At 46.1% G+C, this 17,629-nt stretch overlaps 5 protein-coding genes across 10 annotated transcripts; 2 read left to right on the forward strand and 3 right to left on the reverse strand.

Annotated features, from left to right (window-relative positions):
* Positions 1–324: 324 nt before the first annotated feature.
* Positions 325–5,553, reverse strand: LOC129590325 (uncharacterized). Of its 4 annotated transcripts, none has more exons than XM_055485484.1 (8): positions 4,181–5,553; positions 3,867–4,107; positions 3,521–3,710; positions 2,789–3,087; positions 2,306–2,496; positions 1,699–2,246; positions 1,425–1,576; positions 327–1,292 (listed from the first exon to the last, which is right to left on the reverse strand). In XM_055485484.1, the coding sequence occupies exons 2-8, from the start codon at positions 4,049–4,051 to the stop codon at positions 494–496; spliced, it is 2,364 nt and encodes a 787-aa protein (XP_055341459.1). In that variant the 5' UTR covers positions 4,052–4,107; positions 4,181–5,553; the 3' UTR covers positions 327–493. The 4 variants fall into 4 exon arrangements, with proteins under 4 accessions (XP_055341460.1, XP_055341459.1, XP_055341458.1 ...); XM_055485483.1 differs by having other exon boundaries at positions 328–1,292; positions 3,867–4,694; positions 4,908–5,553; XM_055485485.1 differs by lacking the exon at positions 4,181–5,553 and having other exon boundaries at positions 325–1,292; positions 3,521–3,724; positions 3,867–3,992.
* LOC129590329 (uncharacterized) lies at positions 4,262–6,600 on the forward strand. Of its 2 annotated transcripts, none has more exons than XM_055485493.1 (5): positions 4,262–4,622; positions 4,923–5,427; positions 5,741–5,823; positions 5,924–6,058; positions 6,133–6,600. In XM_055485493.1, the coding sequence occupies exons 2-5, from the start codon at positions 4,971–4,973 to the stop codon at positions 6,259–6,261; spliced, it is 804 nt and encodes a 267-aa protein (XP_055341468.1). In that variant the 5' UTR covers positions 4,262–4,622; positions 4,923–4,970; the 3' UTR covers positions 6,262–6,600. The 2 variants fall into 2 exon arrangements, with proteins under 2 accessions (XP_055341468.1, XP_055341467.1); XM_055485492.1 differs by having other exon boundaries at positions 4,264–4,622; positions 4,941–5,427; positions 6,133–6,399.
* On the reverse strand, positions 6,287–9,816 carry LOC129590326 (uncharacterized). 2 transcript variants are annotated; one of them, XM_055485489.1, is made up of 9 exons: positions 9,513–9,816; positions 9,333–9,442; positions 9,016–9,150; positions 8,640–8,958; positions 8,466–8,522; positions 7,211–8,195; positions 6,919–7,102; positions 6,714–6,865; positions 6,287–6,653 (listed from the first exon to the last, which is right to left on the reverse strand). In XM_055485489.1, the coding sequence occupies exons 1-9, from the start codon at positions 9,612–9,614 to the stop codon at positions 6,523–6,525; spliced, it is 2,175 nt and encodes a 724-aa protein (XP_055341464.1). In that variant the 5' UTR covers positions 9,615–9,816; the 3' UTR covers positions 6,287–6,522. The 2 variants fall into 2 exon arrangements, with proteins under 2 accessions (XP_055341464.1, XP_055341463.1); XM_055485488.1 differs by having other exon boundaries at positions 9,333–9,448; positions 9,513–9,814.
* A 22-nt stretch (positions 9,817–9,838) lies between these two features.
* Positions 9,839–13,210, reverse strand: LOC129590327 (uncharacterized protein C56G2.4-like). The gene is made up of 8 exons (XM_055485490.1): positions 12,865–13,210; positions 12,361–12,669; positions 12,031–12,239; positions 11,459–11,642; positions 11,133–11,249; positions 10,945–11,068; positions 10,587–10,699; positions 9,839–10,514 (listed from the first exon to the last, which is right to left on the reverse strand). Exons 1-8 carry the CDS (start codon positions 12,905–12,907, stop codon positions 9,973–9,975), a joined length of 1,641 nt encoding a protein of 546 aa, XP_055341465.1. The 5' UTR covers positions 12,908–13,210; the 3' UTR covers positions 9,839–9,972.
* Positions 13,211–14,180: 970 nt separating this feature from the next.
* LOC129590328 (MORN repeat-containing protein 3-like) lies at positions 14,181–15,886 on the forward strand. The gene is made up of 3 exons (XM_055485491.1): positions 14,181–14,647; positions 14,737–14,896; positions 15,230–15,886. Exons 1-3 carry the CDS (start codon positions 14,237–14,239, stop codon positions 15,796–15,798), a joined length of 1,140 nt encoding a protein of 379 aa, XP_055341466.1. The 5' UTR covers positions 14,181–14,236; the 3' UTR covers positions 15,799–15,886.
* Positions 15,887–17,629: the final 1,743 nt, after the last annotated feature.

The following is a 17,629-nucleotide window of genomic DNA, read 5'->3' on the forward strand; positions in this document are numbered from 1 at the left end:
AAAATACGGATCCAGGAAACAAGTTCATGTTGGAGCAATTTGTTGGAGCAATGGTCCTTATAATTATGGACTACACTGTAAACTTATGCAACAACAACAACCACAACCGAGGATCGCATGGAGTCGTTGTAACTGGGTTACAGATTTACAGCTGTAACGTTCAGAGATCTTTTGTTGTTCGCTAATGCTTAAACATTATTCACGCCGTTTTTCGGACAAATTTCTACAAAGGACTAATCGCCCAATATCGCAGCCTCAATGTACAACTGTCCGTTGGAAAGTGCAGATACGCCGCACAACAGGAACTTGTCGGTTTCTCAACGGTGCCGTTGAATTCATTTGACACTCTTTAATTACTGTACCACCGGCACGAACGGCTAAACGTTCTGAACAGCATGAACATGAAATTACGCCTGGTGGCAATTTTTTAAGTACCAAACATTTATTTCATGCATGATCTCTTTATCCTTGGCAGTAACACAATAATAAGTTATCACTCAGATGGGGGAGGCTGTGAGCTATTTGGATCTGCTTGACCTTCAACAGGTGAAGGTTGAGCTTCCGCGATAACAGAGGGCGTCGAAGGTGGCTCCGCCGGCAGCGCCGCTGTGTCCGTCTCCACATGTGTTGGCGCTGGCTCGGCAGATCCCGGAGGAACTGCTTCTTGAGTGGTCTCTACTGCCGGCGGCAACAACGGCTGATCGAGAGTCGTAGATGCCGTAGGCGGTGCCTCCGGTTCAGTAGCTATCGGTTGCTCCGGAGCCGACTGGGCAGGTAATGGTGGTGTCATTTCTGCCGCTCTCGTAGTTGCATTAAGTTCGTTTCCCTGAGGTGGTGCCACCGTCGCTTCCGTCGGTGGTTGATCACTATCTGGAGCCACAAACGGCACTCCCTCAAGAGCGTCCATAACCGCTGGCGCAGTGTGAACGTCGACCTTTGGTGGGGTTTCAGCCGGCGCCTCTTCGGGGCGAACTGTTATCAATGGTTCCCGTTTGACGCCGATCAACGGCGGAGACTGCCGGGTTTTGCGCTGCTCTTTTTCAATCTCATCTTGGCGTTCCACGGCAGCGGGATCGGGTGGACTGAAGACCAGGCCCCGTTGCATGCGCTCTTGATCGGCAAGGTGGCGCCGGGAGAATTCATCCACGTCAATGTCGGAGCCGTCAATATTGCGAAGGTATTCGTTTTGACTATGCAGTAATTCAGCCGCCTCGGTTTCGGCAAAGTGCTCCATGCTCTTGGCCGACATTACGGCTGGAGTTCCGTCTTCGTTTTCGAACTGATTGCGTTTACTAAAACAAAAAGCACAACTTACTACTGAGAAATCGGTTTCAAAATGGTGAACGAAACCAAAAGTACAACGAAGCAGTCAAAAATGTCGACTTGTATTATTACAACGGTTTTTGTACGCTTTTTGGACTAACCGGTAATAACGCAGTTCCTTTGGCAATAGCTTCAGTTTGGCTGCCACAGGGTAGTTAACGTGGGACAATTTCTCCTCTTGCAGCGCCAGCGGATGATCATCGTCGTCGGTGCCGCGGTACAGAGGATCCGTACGCGATTTCCTCTCGTGCTCCTGTATAAAAGAAATGGCAGTTAATACTGATGGAGAATGCGCATTACACTTTAGCAACTAACGAAATTCACATTGCAAATTGTGAAGATCTGCCCATGTGTTACGTGTGCATAATGACGTACATGCTGTTTCCAGTAATCAAAGACAGCATGGAAGTAAAATGCCAATCGCGAGAACGCCATTTGATATTCTCGATAATTTTGGCCCGTGCACGGGGCCTCGGGCTTCTTTAGCTCCTCACTGTGCGGTATCAGCCGGTACATGAGATCGAACACCTCCGTAACCTTTGGCCCGATTTTATCGTAGAACGCCCGAAATGCCAACAAACTCTCGCGGCATCCGCGCCCATTTTCTTCCATGTTACGCGTCCGCTCCAGTAGCATCATAATCTTCTTCTCCATGTTGTCCTCCCATTGGGCGGTGCTGTGCTCTGTCTCATGCAGATACTTGTAATGCCCTTCAATCCTGTCCACAAGGTCTTCCGCCTCTTTAACGAGATCACGCAGGCGTTCTGCCAGGAGCTCGTTGTTCTCTTCGCGTTTGCGGTGCAGCTTAATGACGTCGCTCATGTTGTCGACGTTCATAATGCGCCGGATGGCCGCCATTGTGGCTTCCAGCTCCACCGTGTCCTGCATGGTGGTCGGTGGAGCGACGGGCTTCTCCCAGAAACCTGTGGCCACACGAAATTTAGTGATAGGTTGGTGGATGGGAAGCCAATGCAATACGTGCTTTTCATAGCGCGAGTGATGCTCTCGTTTTTCCAGTACGGTGTACGGTCAACCGCCCGGCAAACAGACAAATTGCGGGTGTCGTACTCCACGTTGGCCATTTGTTCGGCGGAGCGGAGTTTATTCATGATTTCTTCCTTGTTCTCATTGCTCGCGCCGCGATTATGGGTGGCCTTTTTCAAAAACTCGTTCCTGTGTAACAAATAACCAGCTGCCATCATTGCTTAAACCCAAAATGTGTATAAAGCATACGAGTAGCCGTTGTGAAGTTTATGGACTTCATCGCAAATTATGATGACGGTTCGCAACTCACGCTACACCACCTGATATAACAACCCCATAGTCACATACAAACTGCCTAATGCTGTGATGACTCGATGAGACAATGACCGCCTTCGAGTGGCAGCCCAATAACTGCTTCAGTTTTGGTATGAAGATAATTGCAGGATTTGATGGGCCGAAACGCTTATTTGGTGAAACCAACCTTTTCTCATTAAGAGCCGATATTTCGGTCAGCATCTTTTTGAGCAAATTAGCGTTCCTTTCGTACTGGCGCTCAATACGGGTATAGGCTTCCCTAAAGGACTGCCGCAGCATCATCCCTTGTTCCACGGAGCGTTGTGCCTCTTGCGCTTGTTTCCGCAGGCGGTCGTGCTTACGTTGTATAGTCAAATAGCGCGACTGAATGATCTTCTGCCGTTTCATAGCCACCACATTAACATCTTCCGGTGCGCCGCGAAACTGCTGCTCCACTTTGCGTAGTCGTTGACTTTGCTTCTTAACCTGTAACAGCATGCGGTTGCTTGAGGTCACAGCCATATTAATCTATTCAGCCAGCTTGAGCTTTTCAGGCATCGAGTAAGCCAGCCCGACAAAGGATTTATACTGCCGTACCAACTAAAGTACTGTAATTTACCTACATTTTACACCCATACCTTTCCAGCTCTGACTCTGTAATATTGTAACATGAGAAATCTTCGGTTTTAGTAAGGGAAGAGAACTTGCAGAATTCGAAAGATACGATTATCTTCAATTAGCTGATTTTGGTGCACAATGTACTTAATTTAAGAAAGGTAGGCAATTGGGGTGATTTACACGCGTTTCGCAGCGCTTTTTAAACTGCAAATAGGCTTTAATGAAAACTGTGTCGTTTGGCGAAACCATCGGAAACCAAACAGACACTGCACGCTCCGACTGAGAACGATTTGGCTTACACCTTATCTTGCTCCTGAGCGGCCAGATTCTTAGCGCTGGCCATTAAGCCTTCGACATGGTTCAGGCGCAGCAGCAGTTCTCCGATTTCTCGCATATCCGCATCGCGGCGCTTTTGATTGGCGCTCGTCTCCAGATTTGCACGGATCCGCTCCAGGCTTTCCACTTCCATGCGCAGATCATTAGCGATTTTTCTGATAATGCGAAACTGCAGTTACAAGGCTGATTTTACTTGTAGCTTGACGAGCTTGAATGAAGCTTGTCGAGTTATCAACGATATATGCCGAAATGTTTGGGTATGCGCAGCAGCGGAATCACTAAATTGAGTTCCTTCTCGTTCCAGTAAGTACCTTTGCTTGGCTTCTTCCACGTCCCGGAAGCGCCGTTTGCGCTCCAGCTCGAAACGCATCAGTCGCGCTTTAGCTTTGTTGAGTTTTAGCTCGTCTTTGATGCGCTGTATTTCATTGGGCGTGTACGGACTGAGCTTGCTGAAATCGGCGTCTTCATCTTGAATCTTCTCGAAATTCATCGTCATTTTTGGCTGCTATGGGGGACAATGTACGCGCACTCGCGCAGGCGATACACTTGCGGCTATGAAAAGAAAGCGAAAAGGAAAGGATTTTAAATTCAGCAGTCAGCTCGTTCTTGCAAGTGCATTGCGCACATTGTCATTTGGATCGGCGTCGACAACAACGCACGTCGATGAGACAGTCACAGAAGCACTTAAAATCCGTTGTTACTTGGCTTATTTCAGTCGTTATTTGTGCAGATGTTAACAGAAGCCGCCAGATATTACGCAAACCAATTTTTGTTATGGTCTTGCTCTGATTTCTGCATTTTTACGCCAACGCTGTTGCGCTGTCTAGCAACTCCATAGTTTTCGCTTGGTTCCACACTGTGATGGCCATGCAGGAAGTGCACTGTAACAGAAATTCAAAACATCTCGTTTCCCATCTACACCACCAGGCTTATCTGCATTTCTCTTTGTCTCTGTGATTCCTCCATTTAAAAATTTGTTTGATTTTTGGTCACCGTCAAAATATCTGGCATTGTAGGTCGTGGCATGCTTCCAAGACGCAATGATACACCAAGGTTCTATTTTCAAGGTTTGTTTGTTGATGGCTGATGTTCGTTGTTCAACTTTTGTCTTTGGTCCGCCCGAAGTTTGTTTCTTTCGTCTGCAACTCTCCGAAGTCTTTTTTTTATAAAAGTATTGCGCTTTTTCTAAGAAGCTTTAAAATTGTTGAGGTAAGGTAGGTATATTAGAAATAGTGTGGGTAATCTTAAACTGGTTGAGCAAAAACTGTTGCACTTTGAGTCTTGGAGAGTGTTTTCTGATCACCACATCAGTCGATGAAAACGCATTCGGTGCCACATACAGTGACCCTTACGTTACATCCGCACAGATTTAGTCCGTTATTTAGCCGTAATCAGCCGAGCCGCGTCCATGAGCAATGGCCAACGACGACGATGACTCAACGTTTTACCCCGAAGCGCCGCGCAAAGCACCGCGCTTGAGCGGTGCCAGCCATTTCACTCAGGCAAGCGAGCGTTTCCAAGCCGGTGCGCGGGCTTCCATCTCCGAGGCCCGAGACCAGGGTCTGGACATCTTGGAGCGGATGGCCAGCATGGATCTCAGCGCCGACCCCAATAATGTCAATCTGCTGCGCAGCAAGAACTGGATCATGGGCTGCATTACAGATGAGGCCACAGCAGCTGGGCTAACGCTGGCCGGCGTCCTGGAGACCGGTAAACGCACGATGTCAGCAGCGCTGCCTACGGCCAAGAACTCACGGCCGGAATTGTTGTTTCTCAGCGGGGGAAATGTGCGTAAGCTGCGCCGACGCAAGCGGGACACAGTAGTGCATCATAATATACTGGGGAAGAGGAACTTCTTTCTTGTACGCCCAGGTGCGCTAAAAGGTTACTGATCGTACTGTTAAATGCAAAGCCACAAGACTCGCAAAACACTAATCCATACTACTAGTTGTAATTTACATACAGTACCTTGCAGTGCTTATGCGAACTGCAGGGACAGCCCATCCTTAATATTTGCTTGTGAGATGTGAGTAATACGTACATAACGAATATATTCGTAAATAAAGTATCTTAGTGATTTGATTTTTGCTGCTTGTAGAATAATGTAGATAAATAAGTTGTAGATAAATACAATCTAATCTCAAAGAAATTTTAAGTACACATAAGTTGCGTTCCTTATTCTTAGAAACCCCCCTTCAGGATATCGAGAGTGCTTTTGTGTGGTTGACCAAGCGGAAAGACCTGGCGATTCTTATTATTAACACCGATGTATGAGTATGTGTGCTCTGTTACACAGTAATACTTTGGTCATCTGTTTTGGGTTGAAATGAACTCTAGCACTTTCAAAAGCGGCAATGGTTTGCAGTAGATCCTGGAATGCATCAACAAGCTGGTTGATGAACACGAATTAGGAGGACGGTTTCCAATTGTTGTGCGCCTTCCCGCCGGTGACGATCCTTATACTGCGTTTGGGGATCCCGGTTTACGACGTGCATCGGCTTTGGTACGCAGAGTGCCCGTATTCGAAAACAAGTAATAAGATTGGTTATTTTGTCTGTTCGTTGGGCTGTCATGTAGGGTTATCTGCCAACGGGTAACGCTAGGAAGCTTTTCAAGGAAGTTGAACAGGAGTATCAAGACGAGAAGTTTCATTTCCACGCCAGTGAACGCCTTCCCGGATACGATGCACTTAAAAATTATAAATAACACGAGTTCGAATGAACATCCGGCAAGATTTTGTTATTCGGGAATAAATATTGTGACCTTTCAAAGGCACTCTTAGCTATCATTTATGGCGCGACAACTAACAATAAGGAAACTGCAGCAAATTAACAAACAGAAAAAGTGTTCGGTCAGGGAACATTAAAAAGGTCTATCTAAGACAGAAAAGTTGCAAGGAAAAAGAGCAGGAAATAGATGACCAAAACTAGTCATTGCACAACAGTGTCAGTAGCAGCAAACGGCAACTTAAATAACAATATGTCGTTCCGGAGCTTCGGTGAGATTAAACCGTTGCTCATGGGCGTGGCCTTCGTAATTCACACCAGTTTGCTCTTTACCACCCTTTGAATTTTGCCCTGCTAAATTCATTTGCCCTTCTGAAACAGCAAAAGTGCCCTCCTACCACGTACTAGAGAATGGTGATCACCAAGAATTACCTGGCAGTTGAGCGACGAACGGTTCCTCCCTTTCGGCTATCTTCCCACCCGTTGCAGGCTCAGTTGCATACTGCCTGTCATCTTCGAAGACAGACTCGGTATGCAGCGGGGCTTCCGGGTTAAACTGAGCGCGCCGGAGTGGGCTTAGGGACCTACAAAGGGGAGTTTCTTACAGTGTTCTTTGTGCCGGGAACTGAACACTTACGGGGAACGATGTTTTTCGTAAAAGTCCAACCGCGCACTGCGTAGCAGCCGCGCTCGCGTTTCATCCGATAGAAGGTTCTCTTGTGCATTCATATTCATAGGAGCTTCGGCGTTTCGATACTGGCGCTCTGGCTCGTTGGTAAGTGCACGTTTGGTGCTTTCCATTTCCGACTCGGTTCCCAAGTCTGATAATTAAAATGCATATAGCCACTGGCCAATCGTCAACCAAAAATGTAAATAAATAATTGTAACGTTTTTTTGTCATATTTTCATAAATACGCATTTAAACTCACCCGTCGATAGCTGGTCTCTCTCAGCATCGGTTGCCAGCGAATCCTCAGACTCCAACCCGCTTTCCTGTCGCTGCGCCAGCCGTATCCGAACCGTCGGTTCCTGTGGCATAGCATGTGCCATAGTTTCCTTAGGCGCTTCCACCCCCGGCGCTCCTTCCAAAGCCCCCAACGGCATGATCTGCCCTCCCGTCACCATAAACCCCTGCTGCAGCTGTGCTCCATGTTCCTTCATCTCCAGATAATCATGAAGACCCTGTGTGAATCGCAGCACCACTTTGGCGTATTCCAGCGCCCCCTCCTGCCCGATCTCCACCCCATGGACGCCGTAGTCCTTGATGGCCGCGTCGAGATTACGCAGCGCTGTCAGCAGTTCGGCTTCCTGCGGCGCCAACTCCATGCTGTCCTTATGGAGGACCCCGTCTTCCCGCAGTTCATTCCACGCGTACGAGATGGTCACGCTAAGGTTGGCTGCGGAGGTCTGAATCCAATCGGCGAAAGAGGTTTCCAGGGCGTCTTTGGTCTCGGTGGGCGCTGAAAGGTCACCGACATCCACGGCGGCCAGCATCACGGCTTCCTCGGTGGACGGATACATCTCCTGGGTGATATTCGGGTACACCTTATGGACAATTTCCTGAATTTCTCCGCCAAGGCTGGCGGCTTGCCACAACGCTTTCTGGCGCAGATAGCGCGTGGGCCACTGCAGCTTGTACAGTTGCTTCTTGGCCCACATCTGGACGTTGATGGGGGCAAACTTGTAGACCCAGCGGAAATGGGTGGCGTAGCGACGCCGTTGAAGATTGTCCCAGTACTGCTCCATGTCCCAGATCATGTGCATGGAATCGAAGATTGTGCGCAGTTCGCGTGACTCGGTCTGTAGATTGCGCGAAAGGAACTTCTTGATCCAGGGCCCGTTAAAGCCGTGGTTGGTGTATTTAACCAGGTATTTCAACATCATACGGATCTTATCATCGGCTTGAGCTTCTGTCTAATTCAGCATTCAAAAAAACAATTTTGAAAAATCTATCTATATATACAAGTATTTTGGAAATAACTTGTCATAAAAGTTTTGGAAATATCTGTTCAGAAGAAGACTATGACAGGCAGAAGGTCACGAAGAGTGAAAATCTTTTAACGTAGAAAAATCACCGAATCTGTACTAGCCGGCCCTAATATATTGTACTTATATGATAAATAAAGTTTCTGACGAATAATTAATGTGCGTGCAAAATGCAAATAAAAGTGCAAAATCGCTTACTCTAGGATAAATTGTGGGTGGTGCTTCAAGTGGCATAAAATCTTCACTATGCACAACCTGTAAAAACTTTCGCCATTTAGAACTTTCGCCATTTAGAGCAGCTCTTTTAGCGAAAAATATCTGTGCGGGCAATCTGTGCAATTGTTAGAGCAAAATTATAGACGCAAAGATGACCTGTGATTGGTGCTGCACAACCGGGTTCTCTCGTCTACCCAACTGCACATGGTAGCCTTGGCGTGTTGCATCGGAATGTGCCAACGCCGGCCACGCAGTGGGATCTTGTGGCGCATGTTGCTGCTCTTGACTATCTGTCATAAAAAACTTAGCCACGCTGGGGCTGAGCTGAAAGGGTACGTTGCGCTGCGCACTATCATCAGAGATCAGCAGGATGCCGCGGTCTCTCAGATCGTTAAAGGTCTGGCTGACGGCGCGGAAGGCCAGCCGGTCAAAGGCCTTTGTGGGACCCACGTGTGTGTGGTCGGCATGTGACTGTCTGCAAAGCGACACTAATGAAGCAGCTCGCATAGCTTTGAGGTTTTCGCTTATGTACTGGTAGTGTTGTTGTGCTGGGGCGGAGGATTGCATCGTCGAACTCGGAGCGGTTTGCTGCTGTAAAACGTCATGGCGGCTTAGGGGAGCGAAATGCTTGGGCGCAGGTGTAGGAGGCGAACTGAAGCCGGCGGCTCTAAAAAGTTCTTACTTCTTAACTGACAGCACAGCCATGACTCATGCGTCATGCAATTACGCATTAGATCGGCACACCGCTCGCATGTAACGAGTACGCACGTAGAATTATGTCCGTTTAATACTGGTAAAATTTCAACGTTTCAAGGATAAACAGCTCAAGCGTGTAATCATAACCTTTACCGATGTATTGACGTCGACGGCCCAAGTGCGTCACTCTGACCGATATATGGTGTGCGATTAAGTTCGTCGGGATTGTGCGAGTCTATTACGCGTCGAACGAAGGCGGTAGGCTGAAACTTATCAACACGCTGGTTAAATTAAAGAGCAACACATCGATTTAAGAAGCCTTCGCCAGCCTACTTGAGCACCCGTTTTAGGAGAACGGACGTCAGCGGAAGGGATCCGCGAAGTAGACGGAGAAACGGCATCGCCGTGCGGAGCACCTCCAGGCAGACGATTCATCACGTCAAATTCTTATTCATTTCATAAATACAAAAATACCACTCCTCGAAAATCGCATCAAAAGAAAAATTTCAAAAATTGGGCAAACACGATTTTTCTATTTGCATTATAGTTGAGGAACAGGGAAAAGATCTGCAACCAACGAAAACCTTGGTCGATGATTCTTTACTTGTTAGTACGTGTTCGGTATTATGTAGCGCATGCACATACTCTGTACATAATTCGCCTTGCGAACTTTATATTCCCAATACTGTTATTGCAAGTTACCATGGAAATTAACATGACACAACTCTGTATATGCAGCACTCTGCAGCAGTTCTGTTCCAAACGGCGTAAAATAAATAAAAAAAATCAGTTTCTAAAATACAAAGAGGACAGCCAAAGAAAGACACAGTAGGCTGACACTAAGCCCCACCGAACCAGCGGCTGACGGCTTGCTCGTGGTCTCCAGTCCGACACAGCCACGGGACCAGCCCGTCTGGGCGGAACAGACAGTCGCTTCGCTCTTGGTCTGTCGCAACATGGCCCATAGGCTGTACAGATCGCTCTGCACCGTCACCCACGTTACCGACCGCAACACCAACTGGTTGGCCTTGACGAACGTCTCTACATCGAAACGGCAGCGGCCCTTGTACGCCAGCGGGCATACGTCCGATTTATCGGCAAACTCCGCTGCCCCTGCGCCCGCTGGAATGGTCTGCTCGTACAGGAGGAAGTACAGACGGCGCGTGGACTGCGGCAGGGGAAGGGGCTCTATATAGGGAAGGTTGCTTTTGGTCAGATCCACCGTAGACGCCTCGTCCAGGTCAGTGTATAGCCAGTTGAGAAAGGGACGCGAGGGTGTGGCTAGCGAAGCGTTAGGGAAGGCGGGGTCTACCATCAACAGGGTGTATTTTCGCTCTGTAAAGTTTCGAGCACTGTTGCGCCATATATCGATTAAATAATTAAAGGCACATTTCTTCCCTGCATTACCGTTATTTTTTGAGCGGATAACCGTCTTCTCTACCACGATGTTGGGCTGGTTGCGAAAAATGGAGGCGTTGAGGACCTGGTTGGCCAGTGGGCTGATAACAGTGGTTGAGAGTCTGTAAAGGCCAAAAGTTAAATATTTATTGAGATTTCGGAAGAAACAGGAAAATTTAGCGTGAGGCAATGGAGCAGCGAGACGAAATTGCACCACTTCCAGATCCTGTCTCTGCATGCCCCTTGGGCATCGCGCACGTTACAAACAACATCGAGGAGCGAGTGCGTCAGTTTACGTATACCAGATTCTGTGGTGTAATTTCAGCGTAATACAGTAACTACTTGTTCATAAAGGGCATAAGTTTACCCATATGAAACGTTCTGACAGCATGCAGCCACCGTGATGGGGCTACTGGTAAAGGTCACTTTTAGGACACTGTCAATCGTTGCAAAATCCTTGGACCCGAATGGGAGGTTGGATAGTCGGAAGGCTGTAAAAGCAAACAACCCTAAATTAGCTTCAAATTGCGCAAAACAAAAGATTTGTGGCTTTACCGTCACTGATAAGCGTGATACAGTAATCCGCGCCGCCGTGATTTTCTTCATGGGTGGCCACTTGTTGCACCGCCCATGGGTCGCGTTTCACTTGCATCCAGTTGACGGCAATCGGCCCTGTATGTAGCAGCACACAACCCGTAAATGGTTATTGATTGCCCAATGAACAGTATGGGCTTAATAACGTACAGTAATTTGCTTGATAAAAATTTAGTCGCTTCTTGAATTACGATCATACATATTCTGGCATGTCTAACTCTATAATATGATCACGCTTCATTGTTTCGCCACTTGGTAAAGAAGGCGGTGAAAATGCTTGTCCGTACCGATGAGCGCGTGGTCGCTGGCAAATTTGTCGAGCGTAACGATCTTGCCGAAGCCCTGACCCTGCATCGGCATGAGCACCGTCGGCTCCACCATGTAGTCTTTTTCCGTTTGCTTGTAGACGAGGAAAAGGAAAGTGTTGGTGATGTTGCGAAAGTTGTACGGCGCGCGGTATGGAATTATGTCCTACATTGGCAGTCGAAATAAGTTTGATAATAATAGTAATGTGCAGTGAGCATCAAACCGAACCAACGAGCGTATGCATTAATTATCAGCTGTGTGAAAAGCGCGGTTATTACGTCGCCCATGCAGGAAGTACTAGTGCTTATGTTATAATTTAATAATGTTATAATGCGTATGTGCGCATTTAATAATGTTATAATTGTTTCAAACGTTCGTCATCCCTGCTTAATACAAATATAACAACCCTTATTACAAGTTTTTTTCGAAATCATGGCTGCGGGAGACGTCTATGTACTCGCACCGGTATCAGTAGATTTATTTTAATTTTTCACGTACGAAGTAGCAGATTATTTACTGTACTAAACACTAAAACAGTTAATATCTGACTTACCTTGATTTCGGGATAACCCATGAAGAATCCATGAACAAAACCGTACGTAACATCCACAACCAGAATCGTATAGTAGGTGTTGGAATCTTTCTTCATATCGAAGTTCGGTTTGTTCCGTACATAAATGGGCTCGGTGGGAGCCATATCCGGATTAGCGTCGGTTGTGCGCGCTTCCGCAGTATACGATCCACCACAAGCGTTGTATGTTCCTGAAAGTAAATAATAACGTTATTATAAGAACGTACCGAAAAGTTTTGAAAGAAAAAACTGAAATGTATTACCACATTTTCTGTTTATTAATAGTGTTCGGTATGTGGATGCACTGACTACCTGCGCTGGTCTTATACGTAACGGTCAGCAGTCGATCAATAGCCTCGGCTTTGATTCCGGCCGGGAACAATCTGGATGCGATGGTATACTTGCGGGTGTTCTCATCCCCGACAAAACAGTTCACATCGTCGGGACTGTTCTGTGCCGTATTGTCGCAGATGGCATCCAAGCTTTTTCCGAAAAAAAACTGGTTTTCATCGAATAGTCCATCGGAGATGCGTTGGAGGCAGGATGTGGGGTTAATCAAGCGATTTTCTGGCAGACAGGGACGGGAGATCTGGCAACGAGTGAGTTGAACCGGCAAGAAAACTGCAAAGAAGCGCTAGAAAATTATTATAAGTAGGTATTTGTGTTTGTTATAGTCTCATCGCTAACTAAAAATAATTGGAACGTAGTAATTTTAAAAGCGCAAACGCAAACGCAAGCGCAAACGTCATACTTCAAAAACAACGGATGAGCAATAATGACGATTTTTAGTCTAAAAGATGATTGGCTATGCAGTACCTAATACTGAGCATAGGAAGCTAAATTTCCAATTGGAATCCATTATTATTGTTGTGAAACCCGACGGTACAGAAATTCGATGGAAGAAGGAACGATTTTATACGGATTTACGGTGCGTACAGTTGCATAAACACTCTACATCTTGGCGCGCTGATCTCATTGAAACTGCGATTCCTCCGCGTTCTGCACAGAATCCTCAGCCAGTCATGGTGGTGCAGCAATAATGATCACATCACTCTCGAAGCACCGGGTAGGAGCGTTATGTAATGGCTACATCAGCCAGTGGAGCGTAAAATACACTGTTGCACACGTTAGATAAATCTCGTGTCTGTGACTATCATTTGGTGTGCAAGACATATCCGGTATTGACAGGGTCGGTGTATTGTCACAAGCGAAGAATTTCGCCTAAAGCTAAAGAAAGTCAATTGTGCAGCATTACCAGTAGTCGTATAGTACCGGTAAAATGTTCTATACCTATTGCATGGTGTATAATAGTGGCTTCTGCACCGACGAAAAAAGTAAACAGCCATACCAGTTCAGCGCACTAACAGCACCAAAAGAAGATACAAAAGCCGACTGAAAGACGCTGACTATGTAATTTATTTTGTTTTTGTTGTGTTTTGCATTTACCATACTCGTATGATACTACTTATGCAAGATACAGTAGTCCTGTCTCACTCCACACATTTCCTGTCAATGTTTGTTTTGAATTTGTGTACACTTTGAAGTAACCTGGTCAAGTATTTTCCATCCGGTAGAGCTCTACGTAAATTTATTATTGAAATCATTTTAGTGCAGTTACTAAACAGTTACTAATCATTTTAGTGCAGGGTAGAGTAACCCTGCACTTGACAGCTTTTTTTACAGCTCAGATAGACGTACGCTGTACGAGCACATTCACCATTCACATGTGCTGCTGTGACTAGGCAGGCAGCACATGTGAGTGCCGTGCATTCAGCTCTGAGCCAGCTGAACGTTTGCCAGTATTACAGTGCCGTACAGCTCATATCGTACGAAAAAGCTGTCAAGTGCAGGGTTACTCTACAGTACTATTATTGTCAATATATTATTATTGAGAATTATTGTGAATATCATTTAACCGGTAGAACAGCCAACAGCTAATTGTTACTTAATGAAACAGGAAACTTGTCTTAGGTTTATGATGATTCCCTTAAGGCCTAACAGGAATCTACATGTATCATTTTTCCATTTTCTGCACTTGTGGACTCACCAACACTTAAACTGGAAGCGGCGTTTTTCTTGGCAACGCAGTGGTCAATTGACCTTTAGATACCGGCAGAATATACTGGCAAAAACAAGATGTAGTAGCCGCATTAAGAGATTGTTCGATGAAAGAGACGGTCAGGTGAACATGGATAAATATCTGAAGTCATTCGCTCCAATCGATCCTTTCGAGCGCCTACAGCTGCAGCATCCGCGCAATAAACTTAAGCAGATTCAAAGAGATGTGGCGAACTGGTATAAGACTGCCACTGTCCTTGAACAGCTCAAGCCCATGAAACACGCGCTACCGCGCAGCAAAACTATCAAGGCAGCAGTGAAGAAAAAGGTCAACCTTGCCGGCGGCAGCCATTACATCGGTGATTTCCTTAACGGCAAGCGGCACGGGTTTGGCGAATATATGTCGCGAAAACAAGGCATTCTGTACCGCGGTGATTGGAAAGAAGGAATTGTCCACGGACAAGGCAAGTTATTCAAGCGGATGCCGGATAAGAGTTGGTTTCTCATTTACATTGGGGAATTCAAGAATGGACTTAAAGAAGTACATAGCACTGCTAGAATATACCGCGGTTTACTTGTTTGCCTGTTTATGTTAACTGTTGGTGAAAATGCTAGGTTTTGCCCTGATAGGGATGGGGTACCTTACGCTGGAGTAACAGCGAGTATTATGAAGGATTCTGGGTGCGTGGAAAACGCGAAGGACGTGGCCGCCATTTCGCGCCGGATGGCAGCATTTATGAAGGACAGTGGCGGAATGACCAACGCGAAGGATACGGAACAACCCGAGAAGGTTGGTAAATCTCCTTAGGAAAGAGTTAAATAAACAGTTATTGCGAGAGGAAATTGGCGATGTTTGAAAGCAAAACAGTGCTAAGTAATTAAATATTTCAGTCTGAAAAAGCGTTTCAGTCTTTCACTTTCAATCTCTGAAAAATATTTCAGTCTTTTAGGATCTAAGTACAACGTTGTACAAGTAACCTCGATATATCACGCAAAATTGTAAATGACCGAAGCATTCAGGTATCCACTGACTAGCGATAGCTTTTAGCAGTTGATTTAAGAAACTCAATGTAGAACGTTTTGTGCTTTTATAAAAAAAGCGTCAGAGCCTTGCGAATTATAGGTGCCGGCAACCATCATTTCGGAGAGTACAGTCAGAATGTGAAAAACGGCACTGGCAAGTACTATTTTACCCGCACCGGGAAGTGCTTGCGCGGCGTCTGGCAAGACGACATCCCCGTAATGAGCGACATCATTCAGTTACAGCGCTACAAATCTACGTTTCCCCACCAGTATCCTCTTCCAGAACTTGGCCTGAAAAACCCTGCGATTGTCCTTCAGAACCAGCTTAACGAAATCCAGAACCATCTGGATTACATCTCCCCGCGCCTGTCTATTGGTGAGACACCTACCCGCATGTCTTATCTGTCAAGTGATCGTCGAGGGACGGATGTAATTCCTGAAGAAGAGACTACGATTGGGGAGGAAAGTAAAAGGAACAAGAAAGGCGTCCGGTACGATATGCTGCATTTTCTCCGGAGTCTGCAGCCCGAAGTGTCGGACTTAAAAGATCCGGTAATGTCAGCACAAATGGCCAACCTACTAGTGGCGGTGGAGTATCTTGAACGAAGCACGGCGGATTCGTATCAAGCGGAAGAACAGGAAGTCAAGGATGCGGCATCTGCTGATTGAACTGTGATATCATCAGATTGCATTTATTTAGTCGTACGTGTTGCTTAGCCATCTCCTGTCTTCCAGAGCATCGCTGTTCTAATACCAGATTATCTGTACAACTAAGTATCGACACTAAGTTCTACTCTATGTTCTCCCGTTCCACACATCCAATCTGCACGCTCTAAAGTGCTACAGAATCCTCTCAGTGTCGAGAGTGTTCCTGCATCATAAATTTTCTGGAAAGTTAAATCCCCACAGTCCAGTGGTCACTCAAAAGCTTGTTACCATGGTGGCCGTTAGCTTAACATGGGCTTTCTGTAAATCCCCAGATTGTTACTTACTATGGGCACAGAAGCACACTCTGTTAACATCTTCCAAAAATTCAAAAGTTTGCTCGTACCTCCTTAATGTAATAAACATCGTGCCAATCAACTCAAACAGCAATTATTTATTTCGCAGCAAACAGCAATTATTTAAATATTTATTATTATGCAGTTAACGTTAACCTTTTTACATGTTCAAAATCATCAGACATTATTCATCCGCGCTGGGCTTGTAATTATATAATTATACGAGCGAACCATACTCGTACTTATCTGCATAGTGCTGCAATAATAGTGTGATCGCAAAAGTAGCTACTCTAAAAAATTCAGAACAAGAGTACAAAAGTACCGGAATGTTACTGCGGTGTCTTTCCAATGTCACGATTGGTTATGCATGCAGTAGGTGGCGGGTCTATGTATAGCCCACAGGGCTTGATAGCTATAAAAGCCGGCCATCACGGCCCAGCGGGACAGTGTTGTTCTTCCTTTTGATTCTTATTTTTATATTTTTGGTTATATTTTGGTATTCCCTTCGGGGACACCTTCGGGTGATAGGGCGTGAACTTGAATAAACAGTCGGAGAACTCTCCTGTGCGTTCAGTCCGTCAGTTATTGGTAGCCCCGGGTATTCGTCCCGGGACGCAGTCAGGCCTTCTCCTGTCACCAGTAAGCGCAGACACAATAAAGTCATTGCTGGCTTGGCTGCGCCGATCGAGTGAGCCGAAGCGTAGCGAAGGTCATCTATGTGTCCATCCGCAACTGTATTTGAAAATGCGGTGTCTGTCCGTGGGACAGCGCTACCTAATGCAATACAGCTTCTGCAACCACATGCTCTTACTTTTACACACGTCAACAGATTGACTATTTATGGTACCTACTAGGCTACTACTACACATTTACTGTAAGCCAAATGAACATAAACCCAGGCGCCTGTCACCGCCAACCCCATCCACGGTCACACCTTCTACTTGTGCAATTTGGCACTACATGATTCGAATCCGTGATGTGCTTCAATATTTTCGTTAATACTCCTTTTAATATGAGGAAAGAAACTTAATGCTCTCGATTAGTAGCGCCTTCACTACGTATGCGAGAACATGCTTATTCCCTTTCGTATCGGATTCCTCGGTCGGCACCGAAGTCGGCCGAGCCTACCCACAGAGTTTATATAGAGAGCCAGGGAAACTTGAACTAGCATTTTAATTTATCTTGAACGACATAAGTAAGTAACATACTTGAAGCATGCATATGATCGTATTTACCACTTGCAGCTATAGGATCGTTTGAATGATATAAAACGATACAGGCTGGTGCGCCTGCTGAAGTTAGGAGTACGGTTTAAATCGCAATAAAGGCTGTATTTTTCTGTACAAGAAATCAGCACACGGACGGCTTGTGCATGCCCATCCATTTGCGGGCAGTACACGCGCTGCCAGCCTGCTGTTTCCGTAGACAAATTCTGTGATAAAGTTATGCTGGATTCATACTTATCTGTTTCCCCAAAAACAGTCAAAAATGTTGGAACA

Source organism: Paramacrobiotus metropolitanus, unplaced genomic scaffold (assembly GCF_019649055.1).
Source record: "Paramacrobiotus metropolitanus isolate TYO unplaced genomic scaffold, Prichtersi_v1.0 Parri_scaffold0000040, whole genome shotgun sequence".
In the NCBI taxonomy this organism is placed as follows: domain Eukaryota; kingdom Metazoa; phylum Tardigrada; class Eutardigrada; order Parachela; family Macrobiotidae; genus Paramacrobiotus; species Paramacrobiotus metropolitanus.

What these genes read in the sequence shown, in the direction of transcription:
- LOC129590325 (XM_055485484.1), bottom strand. Translation starts at nt 4,051, where the DNA reads ATGACGATGAATTTCGAGAAGATTCAAGATGAAGACGCCGATTTCAGC. An exon ending in CATCACTCGCGCTATGAAAA is followed by an intron (nt 2,247 to 2,305) that starts GCACGTATTGCA and finishes GTGTGGCCACAG; the next exon opens with GTTTCTGGGAGAAGCCCGTC. An exon ending in TTGATTACTGGAAACAGCAT is followed by an intron (nt 1,577 to 1,698) that starts GTACGTCATTAT and finishes TCTTTTATACAG; the next exon opens with GAGCACGAGAGGAAATCGCG.
- LOC129590329 (XM_055485493.1), top strand. Translation starts at nt 4,971, where the DNA reads ATGGCCAACGACGACGATGACTCAACGTTTTACCCCGAAGCGCCGCGC. An exon ending in CTTCTTTCTTGTACGCCCAG is followed by an intron (nt 5,428 to 5,740) that starts GTGCGCTAAAAG and finishes CCTTATTCTTAG; the next exon opens with AAACCCCCCTTCAGGATATC. An exon ending in TACGACGTGCATCGGCTTTG is followed by an intron (nt 6,059 to 6,132) that starts GTACGCAGAGTG and finishes GCTGTCATGTAG; the next exon opens with GGTTATCTGCCAACGGGTAA.
- LOC129590326 (XM_055485488.1), bottom strand. Translation starts at nt 9,614, where the DNA reads ATGAATCGTCTGCCTGGAGGTGCTCCGCACGGCGATGCCGTTTCTCCG. An exon ending in CCGTCGACGTCAATACATCG is followed by an intron (nt 9,151 to 9,332) that starts GTAAAGGTTATG and finishes AGAACTTTTTAG; the next exon opens with AGCCGCCGGCTTCAGTTCGC. An exon ending in GAGAGACCAGCTATCGACGG is followed by an intron (nt 7,103 to 7,210) that starts GTGAGTTTAAAT and finishes TTTAATTATCAG; the next exon opens with ACTTGGGAACCGAGTCGGAA.
- LOC129590327 (XM_055485490.1), bottom strand. Translation starts at nt 12,907, where the DNA reads ATGGATTCCAATTGGAAATTTAGCTTCCTATGCTCAGTATTAG. An exon ending in CTTCCTATGCTCAGTATTAG is followed by an intron (nt 12,670 to 12,864) that starts GTACTGCATAGC and finishes GCTTCTTTGCAG; the next exon opens with TTTTCTTGCCGGTTCAACTC. An exon ending in TGGGTTATCCCGAAATCAAG is followed by an intron (nt 11,643 to 12,030) that starts GTAAGTCAGATA and finishes CTGCCAATGTAG; the next exon opens with GACATAATTCCATACCGCGC.
- LOC129590328 (XM_055485491.1), top strand. Translation starts at nt 14,237, where the DNA reads ATGGATAAATATCTGAAGTCATTCGCTCCAATCGATCCTTTCGAGCGC. An exon ending in TCAAGAATGGACTTAAAGAA is followed by an intron (nt 14,648 to 14,736) that starts GTACATAGCACT and finishes TTGCCCTGATAG; the next exon opens with GGATGGGGTACCTTACGCTG. An exon ending in ATACGGAACAACCCGAGAAG is followed by an intron (nt 14,897 to 15,229) that starts GTTGGTAAATCT and finishes TGCGAATTATAG; the next exon opens with GTGCCGGCAACCATCATTTC.